Source organism: Gopherus flavomarginatus, chromosome 6 (assembly GCF_025201925.1).
Source record: "Gopherus flavomarginatus isolate rGopFla2 chromosome 6, rGopFla2.mat.asm, whole genome shotgun sequence".
NCBI lineage: Eukaryota > Metazoa > Chordata > Testudines > Testudinidae > Gopherus > Gopherus flavomarginatus.
This window is the reverse complement of record NC_066622.1, coordinates 134756068-134779898: the sequence shown is the minus strand read 5'-3', so window position 1 is coordinate 134779898 and position 23831 is coordinate 134756068. Positions and strand designations below refer to the sequence as shown.

General features: G+C 37.5%; 1 protein-coding gene across 5 annotated transcripts in view; it reads left to right on the top strand.

Moving 5' to 3' along the window:
• SLK (STE20 like kinase) overlaps nt 1-23831 on the top strand; it is a 71527-nt gene that overhangs the window by 12302 nt on the left and 35394 nt on the right. For all 5 annotated transcript variants that reach the window (XM_050957980.1, XM_050957975.1, XM_050957976.1 and 2 more), the window contains exons 2-3: nt 19587-19751; nt 23653-23701. In XM_050957980.1, coding sequence (XP_050813937.1) covers nt 19587-19751; nt 23653-23701 — 214 coding nt within the window. The remainder of the gene's footprint in view (nt 1-19586; nt 19752-23652; nt 23702-23831) is intronic.

Here is a 23831-nt window from a genome sequence, read left to right as displayed (position 1 = left end):
ATCTATCCCAGGCTGGTCTGGTCCTCAGGTTTTTTGTTTATTGGTACTGAGGTTAAATGAACCTCCTTTTACTGTTTTATTTATATTTGGAAAGTAGCCTCACAGTGGGGGTCTACTTAGCGTTATTCTCTCTATCCTAATATGTAACTTTTGTTTATTACATAAAGGAGAAGTTCTTCTCTTTCTTCTAGTTTCTTTTAGGATGTATACCCATTTTGTTCCATTTAAATTTTGCATACTGCCATGTTTTGCATTAAAGTTTCAACACTGGAAAAAAAACCAGTCTGGAGTAAGGGAGTGAGTAGAATTGAATTGGCTAGCAGATCAAAAAAATAAGTTTTTGATTGACTGCCATGTGCCTGAAATCTGCACAAGGAGTTGTAACCCACTAGTCTGTTCTTAGTAACCCTGGGGCACAGGAAAAAACAAGCGAGAAGAAAATTGTTCCTTTATCAAATTTTTAGCGTCTTCCATTCCAATGCAGGTGAATCAGTAATACTGATCAAATGAAGCTAAGTGCACCCAGAGATTTTAGTACACGAAAAATCAGTGGAGGATTTTTGGTAGTCTTGATTCAAAATTGTTTGTATTTATAAAATATTTTGCTCTAATCTGTCTAGGCTCACAGCTTCCTGTATAAACTGAAAAAATGCATATTTTCCTTTTCATTATCTGAACATAAGGTCTACAAAGGATAATAGCTTTGTTGTATTAAACTATTGCATAAATACATATTAAATATGTCAGTATGGCGAGCAAATATTTTAGACTATTAATATATATGAATATAAGTGAAAAATAGCCTTATTGTAATTGATGTAGGTGTTGACCTTTAGACTGTGAATTTCATAAACAGCTAGACCCAAATTAATTTCTCCTTTTAAAAAAGAAATGAATAGTGAAATAATGAAATTGTACTTGTCACAAATTCAGATTGGATTTCCATTCAGGTACTGTTACTTTTTTGTCAGAAATGAGCAATGAGGTGGAGATAGGGAAGAAACAAGTCAGGGTACATTTATGCTACAGACGCTGCAGCAGCACCGCTTTAGTGTAGATACTTACTACAGTGATGGCAGGGGTTTTTCCATCGCTGTACTAAATCCACCCCCCCACACACTCCCCCCGAGAGATGGTAGCTAGGTTAATGGAAAGAACTGTCAGCCTAGTGTAGTCTACAGCAGGGCTTAGATTAACATCACTGTGTCTCATGGGGGTGAATTTTTCACACCTTTGGGCAATGTATCTAGGTTGATCTGCGTTTTAGATGTAGACCACACCTGAGTTTATTTTTACTCAAATGTAACATGAATTCTTCAAATAACAGCATTGTTTACTGTTTGTTAATTAAAACACTTACTCATATTATTTATTTAATCTCTACTTCCTAAGTGTACCTCATCATTGTGTTAAGCAGGCCTAAAGAGTTTAAGTTCTTCTGGATATGACTTTTGAAACAAAGATGAAAGCTTACCATGTGTAGAAAACAAAAAGATTTTTTTAGTCTCGCTGATCAGCTTGGTCAGCTACTCAAAGTCAAAACTATCCTTAATGTTGCAGTGCCCCAGGAAGTATGGAGAAAGTGTTAACTTCAGTTTTCACACTATTTTAAATCCATTTTATTAAAGAACATGAGAATATCAGGTAAGAATAAGGCTGTCTTTCTCATGATGAAACAGTCTTGCTGCGCATAGCTATGTATGCTTCCTTGTTGCCGGTCACTTTGGCGTTTTGAGAGGGAGCGGGTAGAGCAGAAAAAACCTACAACCAGTAAACTATTGTTTGAGAATTTTACTATTTATATTTTTAATGACCATCTTCAGTAGGGATCCATCTTTCTTCTTTATAAAATGTTTCTCTTCATTGGTGTGGGTATGATAAAATGTTTTAAATAAGCAAGATGGATAGCACAAGTTGTTTAATGCCTTCTAATTTTCCGTGTATCCTTGTATGTCATTTGGTGTATGAGAGTTATGCACTGTGGGTCCTGATCATATGAATATGTTGTCTACATTTTACTCTTGAATGCAGTGAGCACACAAGGGCACAGAGTATAAATATAGAATATGTTCACGATCACTCCCTTTCCTTTACCAGGCAGTCATCTTTTCCAAAGCGTGAGCTCAGCTATATAAATTGTTCTGACATTCTAGTTAAGTACCTTATTTAAAATGGGAAACACTTATTTTAATTTCTGAAGAGTTTTCTAGTACTCTGCATCACCTATACTTACAAAATTTCTAATTTTTAAGATCCAGAAATCTATGCATAGTCTATTATAGTTAGCAATCTATCTGTAACATCGTGAACTGTTACTGACATTTTTATTCTCCAGATCATTTGTATATGCTTTATATAGTAGGACAGAAGCAACCATTTAAGGTTGTACAATGGTTTCCATAATAAAGTCCTCTTTGTCAAGCTGTCATAACTTTGAACAATGTTTAAGCGTTACATTTTTCATGATCTGTTTATGAAGTTGTGTTTTCTTGAATGTTCATCCACTTCTGAGGGAGAAAAATTCTTGATTTTTCTTGCTTTTAACAGGCCTTACATTTAAAGTGGCTAAAATTTTAGAGTTGCATCTTTGGTATGAAAGTAGTCCTCAGAGGAGTAATACACACATTCTAGGTGAAATTGTTTTACATTTGACTAAATTATGAAAATCATACTTGAGAGAATGCTATTCATGTATATATTTGTTTTGGATTATTTAAGTAGTGCACAAGAAAACTTTTTGCCACTCCTCTTTGGTTAGGGAACTGAGGATGGAGTTCCTGATGTGGGGGAGTGAGTTTTGTTCATCCAAGCCTGTACAGATGGCTCCCTTCCAGTGGTAGTTCTGACTGGGAATCTTAGACATTCTCTTTGTGGCATGAACATAAGTACAAAAATTTTGTATTGTTCCTTTCTCTCAAAAAAAGTACTTGGTTTTTTATTTTTATTTCCAGTGCACAAAGAAAAATTTCCTTTTGTCTGTCTTCCTTCCTGCTCTGGTTTACTTTCTACCCCTATCCAAGGAGGTGGAATCCCTGAAAAGAAGCTGAATCTTCAGTTAGATGCATCTGGAGTTCAGGAAATAATACTACTACTAATCTCTTATATAGCACTTTTCATGAAAGGGACATGAGTGGAAATGCAACAGTTCCCAAAAACCTGAAGTCAGGCGATCCACTTGCTTTTTAAAAGCCTGAATAGAGGTCTACAGTAGGGCATCTGAGCTCCGAGGCACTGCCCTCAGTCAGTTGTTGGAACAATCTGAATGTAAATTTTAAAGATGTTTCTGTATTGAAAACTTTCATACCTATTATTCCAAACAGTGCATCATCAGTACTGGTATAGACAAGGTTCAGATCTTTTTATCATTTGTCTTTAACCCTGCTCAGACCATGATAGTAGAATAACTTTTGCCATATTTATACCAGAGGTTCCACCATTGGTGGAGTGTTAACTACGGAACGCAAGTCATGAAAATTTCTAAGGTAAACAAGGCTTAACTGTTCTCAGGTCTGTGTGGAACTAAAATCTTGTTTAGGGGACTGTTTAAATATATATTTGTTTGACTTCTTGTTAAGAAAAGACACAAGTCCTTTTATTATCAGCTAACCCTAGCTACTCAATGCAGTGACAGTATAGTAATCAAAAAGCCTTAAGTGATTCAAGCAGGAAATGAGTCATAGCCTATGATACGTGTTTTGGGAAACCCTGGGTCTTGTAAAGGGCATTCTTGTCAAATGACATTTGTCTTTCTGCAACCTGGATCAAGGGTAGCTGGTAGCACATAACCAAATCATACCTGACTCAAGGAATTTGCATCTTTTTTTTTTTAAAAGCACTGGAGCCTGAAGTATCACCTTTTTAGTATTTTGCCTTAAAAACGACGACGAAACTCCCTAAGTAATGAAATTAAAAATGTATATGCTAATATCAAGTTGCACAGTTATATGAAGAAATACTAACATTAGTTATATGCATATTCTTCCCTTTATGCTTGTCTTTCAGTATTCTGTCACATTTCGCCCAACCATTAAGTACACTTAGCAACTTCCATTAGGAGATACAACTTTGTGTAAGACAGTTCATGATATTCTGCTGTGTGAATATTACATGGTAAACCATACTCTGCTAACTCATTAGAGAGTGAAGTATAGCACAGAGTAAGTGAAAGTGTTACCGTACAAAGCATTGTAATTTAATTCTAAACCCCGAACTCTTTCAATGATTAGATTATCAGTGCTGCTTCATTAATACATGCTGTAGTAGCTCCCTTTGGTAATTTATACAGTTAAATGTTAATACTTGTGAAACTTACACACAGTTTTGGGATGGTTTACAGAAAAAAATCAGTATTCATTTTATTGATGTAAATATAAATATTTAACATTCAAATCCATAGTGTACAAGTATATCTATTTCCACTCAAATATTTAAGAATGTTTAAAAGAAAGCGCATCCAATATGTGCTGAAAATATTTAGCAGTGTTTGTATTCTGACCCGCCATAAAACTAGACAAGGCTCAGTAAAACAGAGTATCATAAAATATTAGTGGAAAAGTAGACTTTATTTGTAGTGAGTAACAGCTTGAGGTACTGCAGTAACAAATTACTGTTTAGAAATTTGTCTCCAAAGGATAATGAATATTGAATATGTAGTCACACATACTGACAAAATGCATATATTAGAAAATTTACATAAAACAGAAACATGCAAGGATGAGCACTGAAGAATGGTAAATTGCAAGATGCTGTACATGTGCAATTTCATTTGTACAATACATTATGCTGTGTTGGAAAAGTATGATCATATAACAAACTCTAAACATGTAGACACAAAGTTGCAGCATTAAGGTTGAGCATTCAACTTCAATTTCCTGATGTATGTTTTCTTGTGCAGCCTTACTCCTACATTGACAGTTTTTCACATTCCATGTTGCTTATAGGTATAAATACATGTGTATATTTATATAAAACATAGTTCTGAACAATTATTCAGGAGGATCTGTAGAAATCCAGGCTGCTTCCCTTAGGCTGCTCAGTTATATTTTAAAAGCCCATTCTTGTCCTTTCCAATAGTGTAACCATTATTTGAAACAAATCTTCTTCAAACCTAGTTCCACTCAAAATCTGACTACAGGATGGTACTTTACCGGCCTCAGCACATTCTCATACATCATGATAATGTCTCTTTACTTTTGATGAGTCTAATAGTTTACCTGTCAATAAGAAAGTAAACTGAGTAAAATTAAAACATTGTGCTATGATACAGTAACCAAACCAAATTAATTAACTTGCAGTAGTGTGCAAAATGTCCCAATCCCTTTTTAAATGCCAAGGAAGTCATAGTCTCACCCCTAAAAACCTCACAATTTTAGAGAGACAACAAGCCAATCTTTTATGCAGTTAGTGTTGTCAATTCTGAAATCTAAAGTACACCTCTACCTTAATATAATGCTGTCCTCGGGAGCCAAAAAAATCTTACCAAGTTATAGGTGAAACTGCGTTATATCAAATTTGCTTTGATCTGCCAGAGTGCGCAGCCCTGCCCCACTGGAGCACTGCTTAACTGCGTTATATCCGAATTTGTTTTATATCGGGTCGCATTATATCGAGGTAGAGGTGTATGTTAAACTGAACAAGACAGTTTAAATTATATGGAATTTAATCTTAAAATAACAGTCTGTATATTTTATTCATTTCGTATTTCAATAAAAACCTCACTTTTGTTTAAGTTAATGCAAAGTTCTAAAACAGCCACAAAGAGCAAGAGTAGTCAAAATGAATTGTGTTACTGCCTAGGATCCGCCAGTCTACAGCTATTAAAGTTACTCTAGTGACAAGTCTGTTTCAAGTAGGGCAGGGATTAACTATTGCTTTTCTGTAATGACTATTTTTTTAATCCACCTAGTTTTCTTACAGCTTCATAATGAAGGCAGTCGCAGTTGCAACTGCCAACATGTCTCCTTTTATTTCATTCTGATTCTTGAGGAACAGATGAGCAATTCTTTCTTGGTTGAGGAAAGCAAAATGTCAAATTTTTCTTTATAAAAAGCCCAAAAATTTAATGCTTAAAGGACTGGATCTTGTCTTGAGAAATATTCAGCCAAGCCCTTGACTCTCCCTCTAACAAGCAGTCCGGTGAGAAAAAGAGCGTTAGCTTTGGCCAGGATACAATAAGCTTGATAAGACTTGGACTGTGCATTAGGTAATTTATTCTTGCTGGGCCCTATATGTCTCGTGCTACTCTGAGCACAGAACTATGTTCCAGAATCAAAGCTTTCTTGTGTAAAAAATTAGAAATATTTCTTTAAAAGTTCACTAATACATGGTAGCCAACCCAAGGTAAAATCCTAGTGAAGACAAGTTAGTTTGCAGTTTGCACCCAAGTAAGGCCTTGTCTACACTACAGAGTTCTGACTTTCGTCAACAAAACAGTGCAGGTGTACGCACTAGAATGCTCCTTCCGCTGACAAAATTCTCCTGTTTTGCCAACAACATAAAACCGCCTCAATGAGAGGCGTAGAGCTTTTTGCAGGAAGGTTGGATAGAAAAAGTGTCAGTATAGACACTGCATTTGATTATGTCACTGTAAATGGCCTCCAGGAGGTGTCCCACAATACCCATCCTGACTGCTCTGGTCAGCAGTTCGAACTCCGCTGCCCTGCACTCAGGGGTACAGGTATCTGCCCTTCCCCCTTTAAAGGCCTGGGAATTTTTGAGAGTTTACTTCCTGTTTGCTCGGTATGGACAGCACACATCTTCCCAGCTGACCATGGCAGTGCCATGCAGCAAACACTTTCCCACTTGGAGCACATCTGAGTTGTTGGATGCAGTGCCAGCTCTGCTCCAGCCATAGGAACTTCAGTACCTGTGGTCAGACTTCTCATGGCATGTTGAAGACGGGCTACAAATGGGACATGCATCAGTGCTGTGCAAAGATAAATGAGCTGAGGCAGGTGTACCAGAAGGCAGTGGAGTCAAACCATTGCTCTGGTGCTGCGCTGAAGACCTGCTGCTTCTGTAAGGAGCTCGACGTCCACCTTGGTGGTGACCCCCACCTCCACTCTCAAGAGCCCTGTGGATGCTTCAGTGTAGCTAGAGACAGTAGACAGCAGAATCAACCCCAAGGATGAAGTTGTGGATGAAGAAGTAGAACTGGAGGAGGATGTGGAGCGCACAGCATGATTGTCCAGTGACGCAGCGAGTCAAGATCTCTTTTCCATTCAGGAGGGGTCCAACTGGGCCTAGCAGTCCATCTCTGGTGTGCACGATGCAGGAGAAGAGAACTTTGGTAAGTGATCTTTTTGAGTTGGTGATTCTTGATTATCTGAGGTAGAGCTGTACTTTGCTCTGTAAATTCTAAAAAGGAGTGAAGGGATAGAAATGTACAAGACTAGTTGTGTTTGCATGTGCCACACATTCCTCTGTGCAGCAAAGCAGTGTGGCAGAATAGTATGGTAATGCCACGAAGATTTCATGGAAATCTTACAGGGAAATCTCTAGGAAACTTTCCTGGAGGTATTCACCTATCCTCTGCTGAAGGTTCCTTCTAGGAAACTTTTTCCTCCACCAGTTGGCAATCACTTGTACAGGGAGCAAAGCAGCATACAGGGAAGTAGCAAAGGGACTCGATTTGAAGCTGCATGCATGCGGGAGGTGCACACGTGCATCCTTGCTTACCTTCAGGAGAGAGATTGGCTTCAATGACCCTCATCGGTGGAAAATGGTGGGAGAATTTACAATATTCTCCCTGGCTGTCTGCAGTGATCCACATAAAAAAACACCTAGACTGTTTGCCCCATCTTGAGCACACATCCGCCCCCCCCCCGCCCAGGTTGAACTCCCCATGTTTGAGGATGTTGCTTGCCAAGGGACAGTGAGAAACTGATTCATATTTAAAAAGAGATGTATTTTACTACAATGATTCAATGCTGTGTGTGCACTAACAATCATGCTTCCGTTTCTTGTTTCTTGTGCTTCTGCAGATGTGGCCTTCAAGGGAACCCCCACACACTGGTGGAGCACCTCCACCAGATAAGGAAGCAATCGAGGAGGAGCAAAATCATCCAATATCTCATTCACCTTTCCAAGAATGTTAGTCCTTCATAGCAGAATGCAATTAACGGCCCTGAACACTTGTATTAATGCACCTCCAATGGTGGACTTCCTGACTCCAAACTGATTTGTGAGTGACTGGTAGCAGTCTGGAGTTGCCAGCTTCCACACAGCGATCACATGCTATTCTCCACCATTTTGATGTCCTTGCACTGCAGTGCTGGGAAGAATTCCACACACAGGTCCAGGAAGGTGGGTTTCTGCATCCGAAAGTTCTGCAGCCACTGCTTGTCATCCCAGACCTGCATAACGATGTGATCCATCACTCAGTGCTTGTTTCCCGAGCCCAAAAGCAAGTCATCCTGTCAGCTGCTCTGTGAATGCCAAAAGTAAACTGGTGGTGTTTCTCTCCATGGCACATAGCAAGTCAGGCACCTTTGATCCGTGTTCAGATTGAGTGCTCATGATATACTGCATGACCAGCTATGATGGAGTCATAACAGTGACCACAGCAGTAGAGAGCAGTGCAGGATCCATCCTTTGAGACAGATGACAGGCTCCCAGTAAACAGGGGCCACTGAAAAATGCAGTGAAGCACAGTTGGAAGCCTATGTAGTGATGAGATAGAAAAAATCTGCATTATGGGATGTTGAGCATGCACCCATGATGCATTGTGACAGGGCTGCCCAGAGGGCGGGGGCAAGTGGGGCAATTTGCCCCAGGCCCTGGGCCCCGCAGGGGCCCCCATGAGAATACAGTATTTTATAGTATTGCAACTTTTTTTATGGAAGGTGCCCCCGAAATTGCTTTGCCCCAGGCCCCCTGAATCCTCTGGGCAGCCCTTCACTGTGATCCACTTTGCTTCCACACAACTCCTAGCTGCAACAGGTAGCAAGTAGCACAGTGGGATAGCTGCCCACAGTGCACTGCTCTCTCTGTCAGTGCTAGAACACCAACTGTGATCATACTCTGCCGACAGGACTGTTGTGTGAACATGCACAAGTGATGTAATTATGCGAGTTTTTGATCATTGATGTAACTAACAAAACTGTAGTGGAGACAAGGCCTTAGCTGTTTGAGGTAAACCTTAGGCCTGCTCATAGCGGGTTAAGGTAAAGACTATGAGGAAAGCCTAGAGTTTACCTCAACTTGCTAACTTGTGTGAAAATAGCAAACTGACTTACCTTCACTAGGATTTTACCTCTTGTTGGTTACCATGTATTAGCTAACATGATTTAAGAATACACCTTTTTTCCTTGTGAAAATTATTCCCTAAGTCTATAAATACTGTAGCCTGAAACAATAGTTCAGAGGTGTTAACTTTTCATTTATCTCTGTAGGGTGGTAACTCTGAAATTTAGTGATCATTTAAATGTCAACACTTAACTGTTTCGTTACTGGTAAGTTTAGTAAAAATATCTGTTTTAAGGAGGTATGCTGACCTAAAGACACTATACTAGCATAACTGTGTCGACATTGCCCTCTGGTGTTGATGAAGCTAACACTACTCCTGTGGGAATTCTGTGCCAACCAATTAAAAATTCTGCACACAGTATTTTCAAATTATGCATATTTTATTTGTCAAAATAACAGTGTAATAACATCAGTTTCAATTATTTTTGGTCATTTATTTCAAAATACCTGTGAGCAAGTATGTCTGTAACAATACAGACAACAAAAAAGATTCAGAAAATTTTTTTTTAACAAATAGATTCCTTACTAGGCATATTAATACAGAACTCTGAGTAATAATTCATTTAAACCACAATACAGAACTATATTTCCTGTACACATCCCCCCAGAAGCAGTGCAAAGGCTTGAGGGAGTGAGGAGTAACAGAGGAGCTAAGGGAGAGTGAAGTAATTTCTGGGAAGGGAGCCTGGGTGGGAAAAGTATAGAACAGAGTTTTTTGGGGGGTGGGGTGGCGGGGGAGGAAGAGGACTGTTAGGGAGCTTCCCCCATGCAGACCTGGCTATCCCAAGCCTCTCCCATTCAGTCAGGCACTTGTGTCCCTCTACCCCCACTCAGATACTCACTCCCCTCATCCTCATGTGGCCCTGCACCCCATCCCCATGTGTCTCTCTGCCCCCACTCAGACACCCTCTGTCACTATATAGCTCTGTACCCTATCTCCCATCACTGTATGGCCCTGTGCCTCCATTCCCATTCAGCCCCTGCCCCATCCTCTCCCACTAAGCCCTATGAGCCCCTGTCTGACACCCCCCCCCGGGCACTCTAGGCTGTCTTTTTCCCCATAGCCCCTGTCTCCTGACCTGGTCTGACGGGCACTGTGAAGAAGGCTCTGCAGGCTCTTTCTCTTCCTTAGCTGGCTGGAAGTGCTGATGTGTTCTATCACCACAGCACCCTCTGGTGGGCAAAAGGCAGAATTGTAGAAGCTTTTTTCTGTGCAAAAAATTAAAAATATACACAGTTCATTAATTATGCACACGCACAGTGGTGCAGAATTCTCCCAGGAGTACTACACTAACAGAGGGGTTTTTCTTTTGGTGCAGGAGCATCACCTCCCCAAACAAGGTTAGCTATGTCGATGGACGCCCTCTTTCAGTCAACATAGGTGCATCTACAGAGGAGGTTGTCAGCTTAGCTACGTCGGTCGAGTGGGTTTTTTTCCACACCTTGACCAAAGTCTCTATGCTAATATAACTTTTCTAACATCTTAAAGTTCCTCCTGTGTCTTCCAGCTAACAAACGAAATTTCCAGCTTTGCCTGACAACCTTGCTGCTGAAGTTGTGTTGATAGTATAGACATTTTCTGCATATTGAAAAGATCATCTAATATAAAATATGAACAGCTGTATTGGTTATTACTTGTTTTCATATTTAATTCAATAAAACTCTACATTTTAAAATTTCATATATATTGCTGGTGAATTTCCAGTCTGTGCCCTCAGAAACCATGGAGCGTTACCTTAGATCTTTGCTTCAGATTCTACAGAATAGATGAGTTCTTGATTATAATTAATTCACTGTAAATCAGGCCCTTTTCATAGAGTCTCAGTTTGGGCACTCAAATAACTAGTTACTTTTGAAAATCTTGGCCGTATAATTTAAAGGCACAAACCAAGAAAAACAATTAAACATGATGGAATTAACATAGAGTGGAGTATAGCCATTAGAGTAAGAACACCTTCTCAGAGTGATGAGTTTTCTGTAGTTTGAGTGAAGAGACACTCAGAAATGTTACTTCGGAGATTATTTCAAGCATATATCCTTAGGCTTCTTTTATTTCAGACTCTCTTCCCTCTGCTTTTCAAATATGCTACATTAACCTCTGCTCAGAGAATGAAACATTGGTGCCTGCGACTTATGACACTAAACCTACTTGTGACAGGATAATACAGACATTGAGAAATTGTGAAATACAGCTGAAATTCCTTAGGGAGAGGTGTACCCTACTCAGCCAGTTGCAAAGAAAGAGGGTTGTCCTGAGATTGATGTGAAAGTGGAAATACCAAACAAGACAGTCCCTACCTCAATGAGTTTTCTGTCTAACAAAAACAAGACTCGATGAGTGTAACAGAAGGAATTGGGGAGGAAGGATGAGGAAAACAGTAATGAGCTTCTGCCTGATGAAAAGGGAAAAAATATTTCCTCCACACTGGAGCCTCTTGGCTCTTACCAGGAGTGAGAGGATATAGGCAATTTAAAGCAAAATGGCAATATAAAAGTTATTATAATTCTCTTAAAATGAACATTTTTTGCAACACTTATTAACATTTCATACACTAGTATGAAACACTTATGTTAGTTGCTCTTATCAGGCAGGAGTAGTTCATTATGAGAGTGCTTGGTTTTCCCCAGTCCTGAATTCACCCTTAACCCACTCAGCAATAAAGGAGTTTTAATGGACAAGCCATAATAAACAGTGTGATATGATAGCTCCTCCCCCTTAATAATTATAACAAGTTAGTTACAAAAGATACAAAACTCCAGAACTAGCTACATATAAGTACATACAAGTATTGTAACACCGCAGTTATATCAGAGGAAGGACACCAGTCATGCTTCTGCCATTCATAAACATAGAGATAAAATCTCTAATTTAATATAGCTGCAAAGTTTGCATAAGGGCAGCCATTTCCTCCTTGCACATTTTGTGCATAAAGCTTTCTAGAGGGCTTTATATTTTATATTTAACATTTGTTTCAAATGATTCCAATAGACTTTATGAACTGATACAAGCTGCTACAACAATTATTGTATATGCCACTGGTGTGGCTACATTATACTTTAAATACAGTAGGTGTATAATTAAACTGCTTCACAACACTACAGAGCATATTAGAAGAGTAATTTAGGTAGGCATACTGTAATAAGACAATTTGTAATTTTGTCAGTATTCCAGGGTTAACACCCATACAGTTATGAATAATCGAATAGGAATCATTAATGGATACAATTCATGGCTCCATCTCATTTGAAAGACAGCATCTTAAGCATCATATTACTGCTAAAACCATGCTAGAGTAGTGATTTGCCTTTGAATCTTAGTGAAGAGTCCACCTACTGAATCCTGAATGCCATTTTTGGAGCACTAGGTGTTCCTTAGAGATCTGTCATCCAAGTGCTGGCTCATATCAACCCTCTTTCCCTTGTGAGATTTGGCAAAATCACAAACTAATGGAGATTCAGTGTAAGCTTCATAAAAGAATCGAAAGACAAAATCAAAGTACATAATTGCTGGAAGTCTTAGCTTTTAATATATTTTCAATCTAATTTTGCACCTCTTGTTAAACGAACATCAGCGTAGAATTGGGTAGAAATATTTGTTTACATCTTTATTCATAAACTGTAGAAGATCTGTGAAACACTAGCTTAAATATATCATATAATTTTCTTTAATTCCTGTTCAATTTTCCATTTGTTTACAATTGGTTTATATTTTAAAAAAGCAAATTATTTAAGATTTTTTTTATAAAGCTTTGTGGAAGGCAGCAACTCAGCAGTACCCTCAGAATCAATTAAAATTTTCTTAACGTTTTACTTCTTGTAATATTCTAAGCTTCAATTTCTCCACAAACTAGTTGGTTGATAATTCTCTTTACAATATTAAATCAGTTTCTAACACTTTTTAGGAAACAAAGACATTTTGGCAATGCCCTTTTTCTTTTGCAAGTTGATAAAAACATACCCTACTTCCTCTTCATTAGCTTAGAAATAAGTATGTTTTTATCTGAACAAAATAGCTTTTCAGCAAATAAAGATAAAGTGCTAAGTATGATGACAAAGAGTATGTATATAACAAACCTCCTAAGAAACCACAAAAGCCAATTTCCACATGGTATTGATTGTCATATTTTATGATTAATATGGAATGTTATTTTACCACTGCTTTCTAACAATATGAAGTAGTTTGGTTTTCATCAAATATCTTGTAAAGTATTGCTTGTCTTAATTTAGCATAAGCATGTCTTTGTAAAAGGAAAAGTATACATTATTTTAACTAGCTATTGCTCACTTTAGCAAGATAGACAGCTGCAGTGCTAATACAGTGATGTATCTTATTTCATTTAGTCTTTCAGCTCTAGCCATCTACCTCTGTTTTCACACATCACCTCATAATCCTTTAATCTAGCTCAAGTTACAGTATCAAAAAATATTAAACAATTACCCTTCCCCCCAAGTCCCCTTACTTTGAACTAGCAGTATATCTCTCTTATGTAAGCAACTCAATTGAATTACTTGTGCTATACTCCCTTCCCCTCTGCATAGGTATCAAAATTTGTCATCTCACTGTTCACCACCTTTTCCAGAACATTAATGTATTAAATACTGCAGTCCTAGCATAGATCATTGGGCACTTGACTGTTAGCCTTCTGCGATATTGGAAATAGGCCATTTAATTCCACTCTATTTTATGCCAGCCAGTTTCACACCCATGACAGTACTTTATTCCTTGTCTGTGACTACTTAGTTTCGTTAGTAACTAGGGCTGTCAAACCAATTAAAAAGATTTTAAAAATCACAATTAATTGCAATTTTAATTGCACTGTTAATACAATACCATTTTTAATATTTTTGGATGTTTTCTGCATTTTCAAATGTATTGATTTCAATTACAACACAGTATACACAGTATACAATGCTCACTTTATATTTGCAATAAAAATATTTGCATTGTGAAAAAGATAAAAGAAATAGTATTTCTCAGTTCACCTCACACGAGTACTGTAGTGCAATTTCTTTATTGTGAAAGAGCAACTTACAAATTTAGATTTTTTTTTTTTACATAATGCACTCAGAAATAAAGTAATGTAAAACTTTGGCGCCTACAAGTCTACTCCGTCCTACTTTTTGTTCATTCAGTCACGAAGACAAGTTTGTTTACATTTATGGGAGATAATGCTGCCCACTTCTTAGTTACATCACCTGAAAGTAAGAAGAGGCATTCACATGGCACTGTTGTGGCTGGCGTTGCAAGGTATTTACATGCCAGATACGCTGAACATTTGTATGCCCCTTCATGCTTCAGCCATCATTTCAGAGGACATGCTTCCATGCAGATGACAGGTTTGCTCAATAACAATCCGAAACACTGGAAACTGACGCACATTCATTTTCATCATCTGAGTCAGATGCCACCAGCAGAAAGTTGTTGTTCTTTTTTGATGGTTTGGGTTCTGTAGTTTCTGCATCAGAGTGTTGCTCTTCTAAGACTCCTGACAGTATGTTCCACACCTCGTCCCTCTCAGATTTTGGAAGGCTCTTTAGAGTCTTAAACCTGGAATGTTGGCCGAAGCATGAAGGGGCATACGAATGTTTAGCATATCTGGCATGGAAATACCTCGCAACATTGGCTACAAAAGTGCCATATGAATGCCTGTTTTCACTTTCTGGTGACATTATAAATAAGGAGCAGGCAGCATTATCTCCCATAAATGGAATAACATTAAGTATTAGAGCTTTGTAATCGTCATTATATTTGACTGGGTGTCTGAGTGGAGGCCTAAATTCCTGTTTGCAGCAACATGAAAAACATGTCGTTATAAACGAGGATGGGTCATCAACACGGTATGATTATTTTAAAGCGCATCTTTAAAGCAAACAAATATTTAATTCCAGCCTTAACTAGCAAAAATATAAAGTTTTTTAAATTCAGTATTACTTTCTAATTCTTAAAAACGAGTCTACTTTGCCTACATACTCAGATTAGTGTTTTTCTGGCAGATTGTTTCAAGAGCCAGTGAAGTCATAGCCCACTAGAGAACAGGCAGAAGGAGGGAAAAGGGAGAAGAAGGATTCTCTAGCCTGTATTATCTCAGCAGTCTCCGTAGTTGGCAGAGTAAGAGAGCATGGCATAGTTAACCCCTCTACAGTAGCAAACAGCTAGGCGAAGATCTAAATTTCAGAAACCTAATTGCAGAGGGTGCTAAAAAACATATGGGGGTGGGGAGACAGTTGAGTCTAGGGATAGTGCTCTGGTACCTTTAGCGCCTTCCTTTCCCTAGAGATGAAAAACTATACTAGATTCCCCAAAAGCTGGTGACCTGAAGAAGAAAGTCTCTGGTATCTCTGAGTCATTATCATAATCCTCAGGACTTGTAATAATTGTAACCGGGACCCCAGGGGAGCCACACTGAGGTCACTCAATTAGCGTCAACTGCAAAGCATGGGGCAGACAATCCCCAAAGCTGGTGATATTCCAATACTTAATTTTACCAAATGAGCACAAAACCAGACTTCAAGTTACTTGGAACACAAGGATCTGGGAAAAATCAATATGCAGGGAGATCTGTCAGTACAAACAGAACAAATGTGGATTTTGTTGGACTTAGAACACTCAGTGATATTCCTATGTTTTGAATTACTACTTTTTGTTTTCAATCATGATGAAGTTGAGCCAGAAAGTGTTACTCCTGCTATTGTAAAACTCAGTGATTCCTATCAAAATCTTAGCAATTTCAGAAATGCTTTATAGTTCGCATTTTATAATGAATGCAAATTTTAAAAAGTCTTGTTATGCATTTCCCTGAGAGTCAGGCAATTTTAGAATTCTTTGTCACAGGCAGATCTACAGATTCTAGACAGTGAGGTATGTCTACACTGCAATTAAACACATGCAACTGGCCCGAGTCATCTGACACAGACTTGTGGGGCTCGGGCTATTGGACTGTTTAACAGCGGTGTAGACATTCAGGCTTTGGTGGGAGCCTGGGCTCTGTGACCTTGAGGACTCAAGCCTGAATGTCTACATCACAATTAAACAGCCCCACAGCCTGAATCAGCTGACACAGGCCAAACATAAGTGTTTAAATGCAGCGTAGACATACCTTCAAGGTCGTGGACTCTGAACTCCAAGGAGATATTGAAGAAAATACATTTCTGCCCATTCTGTGAAAATAATTTTTGGGTAAGTAGACATTTCATCTTTATTATGCACAGAAAAGATATCAGTCTAATTTTACTGTGGAATTAAATATCTATTTTATCTTTCATTTATTTTATCTATCATTAATTTATTAATGATACAGTACATTGAGTGCAGTTAGAGTACAGGAAGATTTGACTTTTGCTTCTTTTGTAAAACATGAAACCAATACAAACAAATGATAAAATGCCTTGGTTTCACCTTTTATATTATCAGACATTAGAATATCTACCTCAGTAATTAGTTTTATGTTTTAGAATAACTTCATAGAGCTATGAATGTTCTGATATTACTGTGGAAAAACAAAAAGGCAAATGTCAAGACTTTTGTTTTTACAGTTCACTTTTGGAAGTGCTACTTGATATATAAATTTAATATATACTTGTCAAGAAAATCATATCCTCAGCATAATATAGTAGTCTTAGCTGATCCATTGAAATTATATTCTTGCATTGCTGCATGTTGATAAATACATATATTCTGACTAAATGTCCATCTTAAATAAGTAATTTTGTTGATGTGGCAAAAAAAAGCAAAAGAAAAGGCAAGACTATTTGAAAATAATTAGGACTATTATTTTACTGGTGATATTCCCCCTTGTAGCTCATATATATGGAAATGTTAAGTCATTTTATATTTTGATAGTAGTACACTAGTAAGTGACCATTTCAGTTCACAAACTGAATGAACCAAGTTCTTGTGTGCACGTTTATAAACCTATCATTTGTGTGTGTTCCAGTTTTTCCTTTCAATAGAAAACCCAACTGAGTTAAGTAGATACTTGTAACTACTGATCTACCTTTTAATTTTAATATATATTTTACAAAGTAATTGAAAAAAATCATTGTCGAGATTTAAAGGAACACTCTCAACTTGAAAATCACGTTTAAAAATTCTTATCTGTAGGTATTACAAGTAATGTCTAAAATTAGTATAACTAAAAGATTGGAGGAAAAACATGGTTTCAAGGAGTTTTTGTGCATTTGTGATGGCACTTTGTGTATAGTCAGTTTCATGAGTTTTTTCCTATTGTCAAGAGAATTGTGCTTCAGTCCTGCAACTACACATTTGTGGACACAGGGGTTGCTCTGCATGGATATGTTTGCAGCATTGTGGTCTTTGTCAAGTTTTCCATGTTGCTTCTGTGGGTCTTTCAGACAGTACTTGGTGAGGGAAACCTTTTTAAAAAAAAAAAAAAAAAGTAGGGAAACATTTTTTTTGAAATTACTTTTATCTCATTTATTTAAATTGATTAGATTCCAAATTTATGGATTCACTTCAAAAGATTTTTTTTAATTGTATTTGTGTCCATTTATGATGTGTATATAGACAGGCTTAAAGGCTTTTGTTTTATTTTTATGATTGTTTTTGGTCTTAGAAATATCAGAATGTCAAGTCTCATCTTCTCTAGTTTTACTGGATTACTTTTTGAGTATGGTGAGCTCTCACGCTTTTACTGAATGTTTAACAAAGATTTCCCTTCTTCCAAATATTTGTTACTTTGATATTAAAAAGATGTTGTTAATAGCCAAACAAAAATGAGAGTTTTAAACAGTCTAACTACAAATTCTTTCCTCTCTCGGTTGCTCAGCTTTCTGGGTTTTGTTGCTTGTGATGGCATAATTCCATTAGTTCTCCATTTGCCAGGGGACCTCTCTACACCAAGAACATTTTCTAAAAATTTCCCACCATTACTGTATGCAGTTCAGCTGCCCCTGTGTTAGCAGTATGTGACAGGCTGCCAGAATTTTCAACATCCTGTTAAACACCACTAGCAGCAAGTAGACATCCTATATTAGATCTCTCAGTTATGCCAACACTATTGGAGCTGAACTGTAATTATCAACGCATGTTATTTGGAGACATTTTTCCTAGGATAGGCAGGTCCATAAAGTTTTACAAGGTCAACAAACTTTAGTTTCCTATCTGAAAAACAGGGAGTTTATGAAAGGCACAATCCTGTACCTCCTATTTTTCAACTTTGTGGTTGCTTTCTTAACGCTCCAAGATTCAGTGTAGTTTTAGTTCAGTTAGTAAGATCTAAGATTGTAAACAAGCTTGTAGAGAAGGTTTTTAGCTTAGTGTGTTCTCAGAACAGTTACCTCTAACCTAGCAGGAAGTCAGGAGGGGAGATCATCCTCCTTAATCTATAGCTACGCTACAGCTTAAATCAACATAAATTATGTCACTCAGGGGTGTGAATTAGTCATCCCCTTGAACGACATAATTTATGCTGATTTAAGTGCTGAGGTGGACAGCTCTATGTTGGTGGGAGAGATTCTCTCGCTGCTCACAGGGGCTGAAGTAATTAAACAGATGAGAGAGCTCTCTCCTGTTGGCTTAGAACAGCTACACTAGAATGCTTACAATGACACTGCATCAATGCAGCTGTGCCTCTGAACGTTCTCTAGCTATTGTATCCAGAGCCTTACTCTGGCTTCCTTTATGCTATGTAAGAGAGCTGAAATAGAATAAAAGGGTCCTAAAAGCCCCAGTTCCAGACAGCAGAGGATTTCCCCTGTGCAGGTACAGTAGAGGACAATCATAAAGAAGCTTGCAAGTTCAGTCACAGGGTCCTGTCGGGAACGAGGGGTCACAGCATGCCAGGCAGTACTGTGGCCCATAGAGCATTCCAGGGAAGCTGTCATAACTTGAGACAAATCTTTAGTTACTCCCAGTGCTTCTCCAGCCCCAGGAGGATGGCACAAAGGTGGTTTAAACCAGCTTATCCCACCCTTCATTTAAGATGTAAATTCTATGCTGTTCCTTTTATAGGGAGTACCAATAGCAACTTCCTTGGGAGATAGACAGCATGATGATTCAGAGAATGGAATTAGGAGTCAGGAACTCCTACATTCTCATCTTATTTCTTCCATGGATTTTCTGTTTCACTAGGAAAGTTATCAAACCTTCCTCTGCCTCAGTTTATCCAGTATATAATATGTATATATTGTGTTCTGTGTGGTATGTTGAGGATTAATTAGTAAATGTTTGTAAAACACATTGAAGATTGCAAAATACTACAGTAGTATACTAATTATTATAACAGAATCTGGAGGTGAAATAATTGACGTTTGTCACTATTTTGAACGTGTTCAGAATAGAGAAGTTCCTGTGTTAATGGTGCTGTGAATTCCTTTTACAGGCTCAGAACAAAGAAACCAAAGTCCTTGCTGCAGCAAAGGTGATTGATACTAAATCCGAGGAAGAACTAGAAGATTACATGGTTGAGATTGATATTCTAGCATCCTGCGATCATCCAAATATTGTCAAGCTTCTAGATGCTTTCTACTATGAAAACAATCTTTGGGTAGGTGTTTCCTTTTGTATATTATTCTTCTATTTATTAAAAATATTGAACTTTAGGTTTCCCCCCCCAACTTAATAATAAGAGTGTTTATATCATTATTCCATCAAATCTTTTCTACATTGTTACTAATTATTAGGATAATTATCCACACAATTTTACAACTAACTTGCAAGTCGCATGATTACTGTGTCAAAACATCTTCTAGCAAATCAGTATGATGAAATTAACATATACAGAGGCATCTATTCAGTTCTGACTGTAACAGCAGCTCTGGTTCACCCTTATTTGATTCTAAAACTTGATATTTGATATACCTCTACCTTGATATAACACTGTCCTCGGGAGCCAAAAAATCTTACCGCGTTACAGGTGAAACCACTTTATATCGAACTTACTTTGATCCACCGGAGTGCGCAGCCTCTTCCCCCCACCGCCTCGAGCACTGCTTTACCACGTTATAGCCAAATTTGTGTTATATCGGGTCGCGTTATATTGGGGTAGAGGTGTAGTTTATTTCCATGTATGGAGAAGATTTAGACATTTCTTGTTTGTAACTGCTACATTCAAGTTTTAAGTCCACCAGCACAGTTCAGAAATAGATAACGGGAAGATTTGATAACGGCAACCACACAATCAAAAATAAAATTAAAATTAGGGCTTATAGAGACCAATCTTGTGAGATGATGATCAACCTCAACTTCCACTGGTTTCAGTGGGACTTGAGGGATCTCAGTAATTTGCAGAAAGTGCTTAGCATCTAACAGAACTGGGCCCACAATTTCCAGGCCTTTGAATGTACATGTGTAGATTTCACAAATACAATGCATGTACTTAGATACTCTGCTAATTACTTTGCAGTGAATTAAATGTATATAAATATCAAAGTTATGTGTAATAAGATTATTCCACCTTTGTTCTTTGATATCATTATTAGACTGGAATAGGGTTCCAAGGGAGGTTGTGGAATCCCCACCTTTGGCGGCTTTTAAGAATAAGTGGCATAGGCACCTGTCAGGAGGGTCTAGGTTCATTTGGCCCTGCCTTAGCATGGTGGCTGGCCTTGTTGACTTCTGAAGGTCCATTTCTAGCCCTACATTTCTATGATTATTTATTAAGAAAGAAGTATACTTGGGTCTGTACAAGGAAGATAATCTTTGCCCTTAGGTGTTTACAGTTTAAATACACACACAAGTTAGACAGAAAATATCCTAGGACCCGTAAATAAGTTTAACTTTGCTCACAGCCTTTTAAAAAAAAATTAATGGATGATATCAGTTTTACTAATGTGAATTTGCCTGGGAGGGTTTCATGGAAGAATTTCATGAACGAAGAGTTGAATAGGGGGAAAGTTCCATGTGCAGGGGGGCCGTACGGGAGTCAAACATCAAAGTGAGTGGTTAGGTGGGATTCATTGGCAGAGTGAAGGGGCCAAAGGGTGAGTAGTTTGAAATAAAAGCAGAGACATAGATATGGTGGAGTTGAAGGTGACAGTGAGAAGCCCAAACTTTGTGGTAGGCAAAAGGAAGCCACTGACAGGAATCAAAGACAGCAGTGATAATTAGAGTGGCCATTGAGGTGATAATCAGATAGATAATATCCTTCTTGAGGATTATTTATGTGTTTCTCAAAAAGATTTAAAATGTTTTAGTTGTACATTTTTATTAAAGTTTGAAATGGGATACTGTGCTCCTTATGTTTTTAATTAAGAATAAATGTCTTCAGTCCTATCAGCTTTGCTTGTTGTTTTGTTAGCTCACTCAAGCTAAACAGGAGTCAGCCTTTATTAGTACACCTCTATCTCAGTATAATGCTGTCCTCGGGAGCCAAAAAATCTTACCTCGTTATAGGTGAAACCGCATTATATCGAACTTGATTTGATCTGCCGGAGCACGCAGCCCCGCCCCTCTGGAGCGCTGCTTTACTGCGTTATATCCGAGTTCGTGTTATATCAGGTGGCATTATATCGGGGTAGAGGTGTACTTGCATAGGAGACCTCCCTGGATGCTGCAGGAAGTAGTATTAGTGATTCGGTATATGGCATTCTTCCCTCTGAGGCCCTGACTCAGGAAAGCAGTTAAGAAGTGCTTAAGTCCATGCCTATTAAGGACAGCACTTACGCATATTCTTAACTTTAAGCATATGCATAAATACCAATGATGTTAATTGGACCTAACCATATCTTTAAAGTTAAGCACATGGTTAAGCACATAGTTAGTTACTGTTTTGAGAAGAAAGTCTTGCCTGAAATGCCTTTTATTACTCAACCTATGCCCCAGCAAAGAGTTAAATGCAAATTAATGTTTCATCCATTTGTAGTAATTAATCATTTTAAAATGCTCATGTTCTGACCAGTTTGTCTTATCAGCTTTTATTCTTTAGTAATCAAATCTTTCTCTCCCATGTAGTAGTAATAGTGTGATTTTATTTCTCCTCAGAGTCATAATCTGATTTTTGAAAATAAGCTTGTATTTTCTTCTCTTACATTATTTTAGATCTGTAGCTATAAAGGAAAAAAAAGACAAGATTTGGTGTTAAGTTCTCCTGGGTAGCAAACTGTTAATTTTCCAGAATAAGATAACAATCAGAAATGGGTATTAAAAATGGTTTTTGGCTTCCATCAGCTTTACAAACACCTTTTTCATCAAAAGGACATATACAAAAATGTGTTTTAAACTAAATTTTATAGACTATATTATTTTTCTACAGTGAGTTTTTTGGCGTTTTGTCTCATTCTTCACTTGTCTGGTTTGTAAAAACAAAACACTGCAGATGTGTAAACTGAGTAATGGTATGTGAATGTAGCAGGGGTTTACAAAGATTCTACATGATATTAGTTCTTCATAATGCTATTGTGAGGAGCAGTTAGTATAAGTATAGTGTCACATAAGTTGTAAATGAGTATTTAAGTATTTATTTAAGTCATAAATTGAGACTCTTTCCTTTTTTAAGAAAAGCATGTTCTAAGTTAAACATCAAGGTGTTTTTCCAGTGTATGATTGTGAGGAAGTAGTTGTCATACTCAACTTTTTAATTAAATATTCAAAGTTTTTAAATGAAAAAGAAAACTACTTCAGAATACAAAAAAATGAGATCTCAATGTGCTGAAAGATACATTGTTTAATAAAAAGTTTTAAAAAACTATTGGCTCACACTTCTTTCCATCCTTTTTATTATTTTTGTCCACCTTCTTTTTGTCTCTACAAATCAGTAGGGTTTGTATCCCCAGATAACTGCATTCTGCTTTTGTTTAATAAGAGACTTGGAAGCAAGGGTGTGGAATACTCCCAGTATAACTAGTTATTCTGGGAACAAGAGACTGTTCTATGGACACGAATAGGAAGAAAGAGAAAAACACGTCAAAGGGTTTTTGGTTTTTCCTTTAAAACATGTGACAGGTCTATTTCCTTTGATTTTTGATGTCTTTCCTTTCATGTAAAGTTTATATTTTTTCTGTTTCACCTGAAGAGGGGGGAGTGAAGATAAGGCAGCTATCTCTGGGCTGTTAACAAATGTTTTGGCTCCTGTACTCAGAATTTTCAAATCCGAAATGACTATATAATGATTATGCAAATTACACACTCAGCCAACTAGATTTCAGTTGACTTTAATCCTTTTATTGTGGAATTTATATACCTGGATTAACACATTTTGTGTGAGGATCTTCAAGCAGTTTGCACACAATTTAATTAAGCCTTACAGTGCCACTTTCAGTTAGTTAATATCACTGTTCTACAGAGGTTAGATAAGTGATTTATCAAGGTCACACAGCAAGCCAGGGATAAACGAGCAAATAGAACCCAAACCTCCTGATGCAAGACCTGTGGTCTCACACCTCTAGACAACACTTCCAATTCAGTAAATTAGCTTTATTTTTAATACCTGTGTTTTTATTTATACACAGATCCTGATTGAATTTTGTGCAGGTGGAGCAGTAGATGCAGTAATGTTGGGTAAATACAAGTTTTTGTTTCAAGTAATAATCTTTATAACAGGTTAAAATAAATATAATTAAATATTTGGAAGGATTTTACATTTAAAAATTATATACTATTTTGAAATGCAGCTGTTTTGTTTGTATTT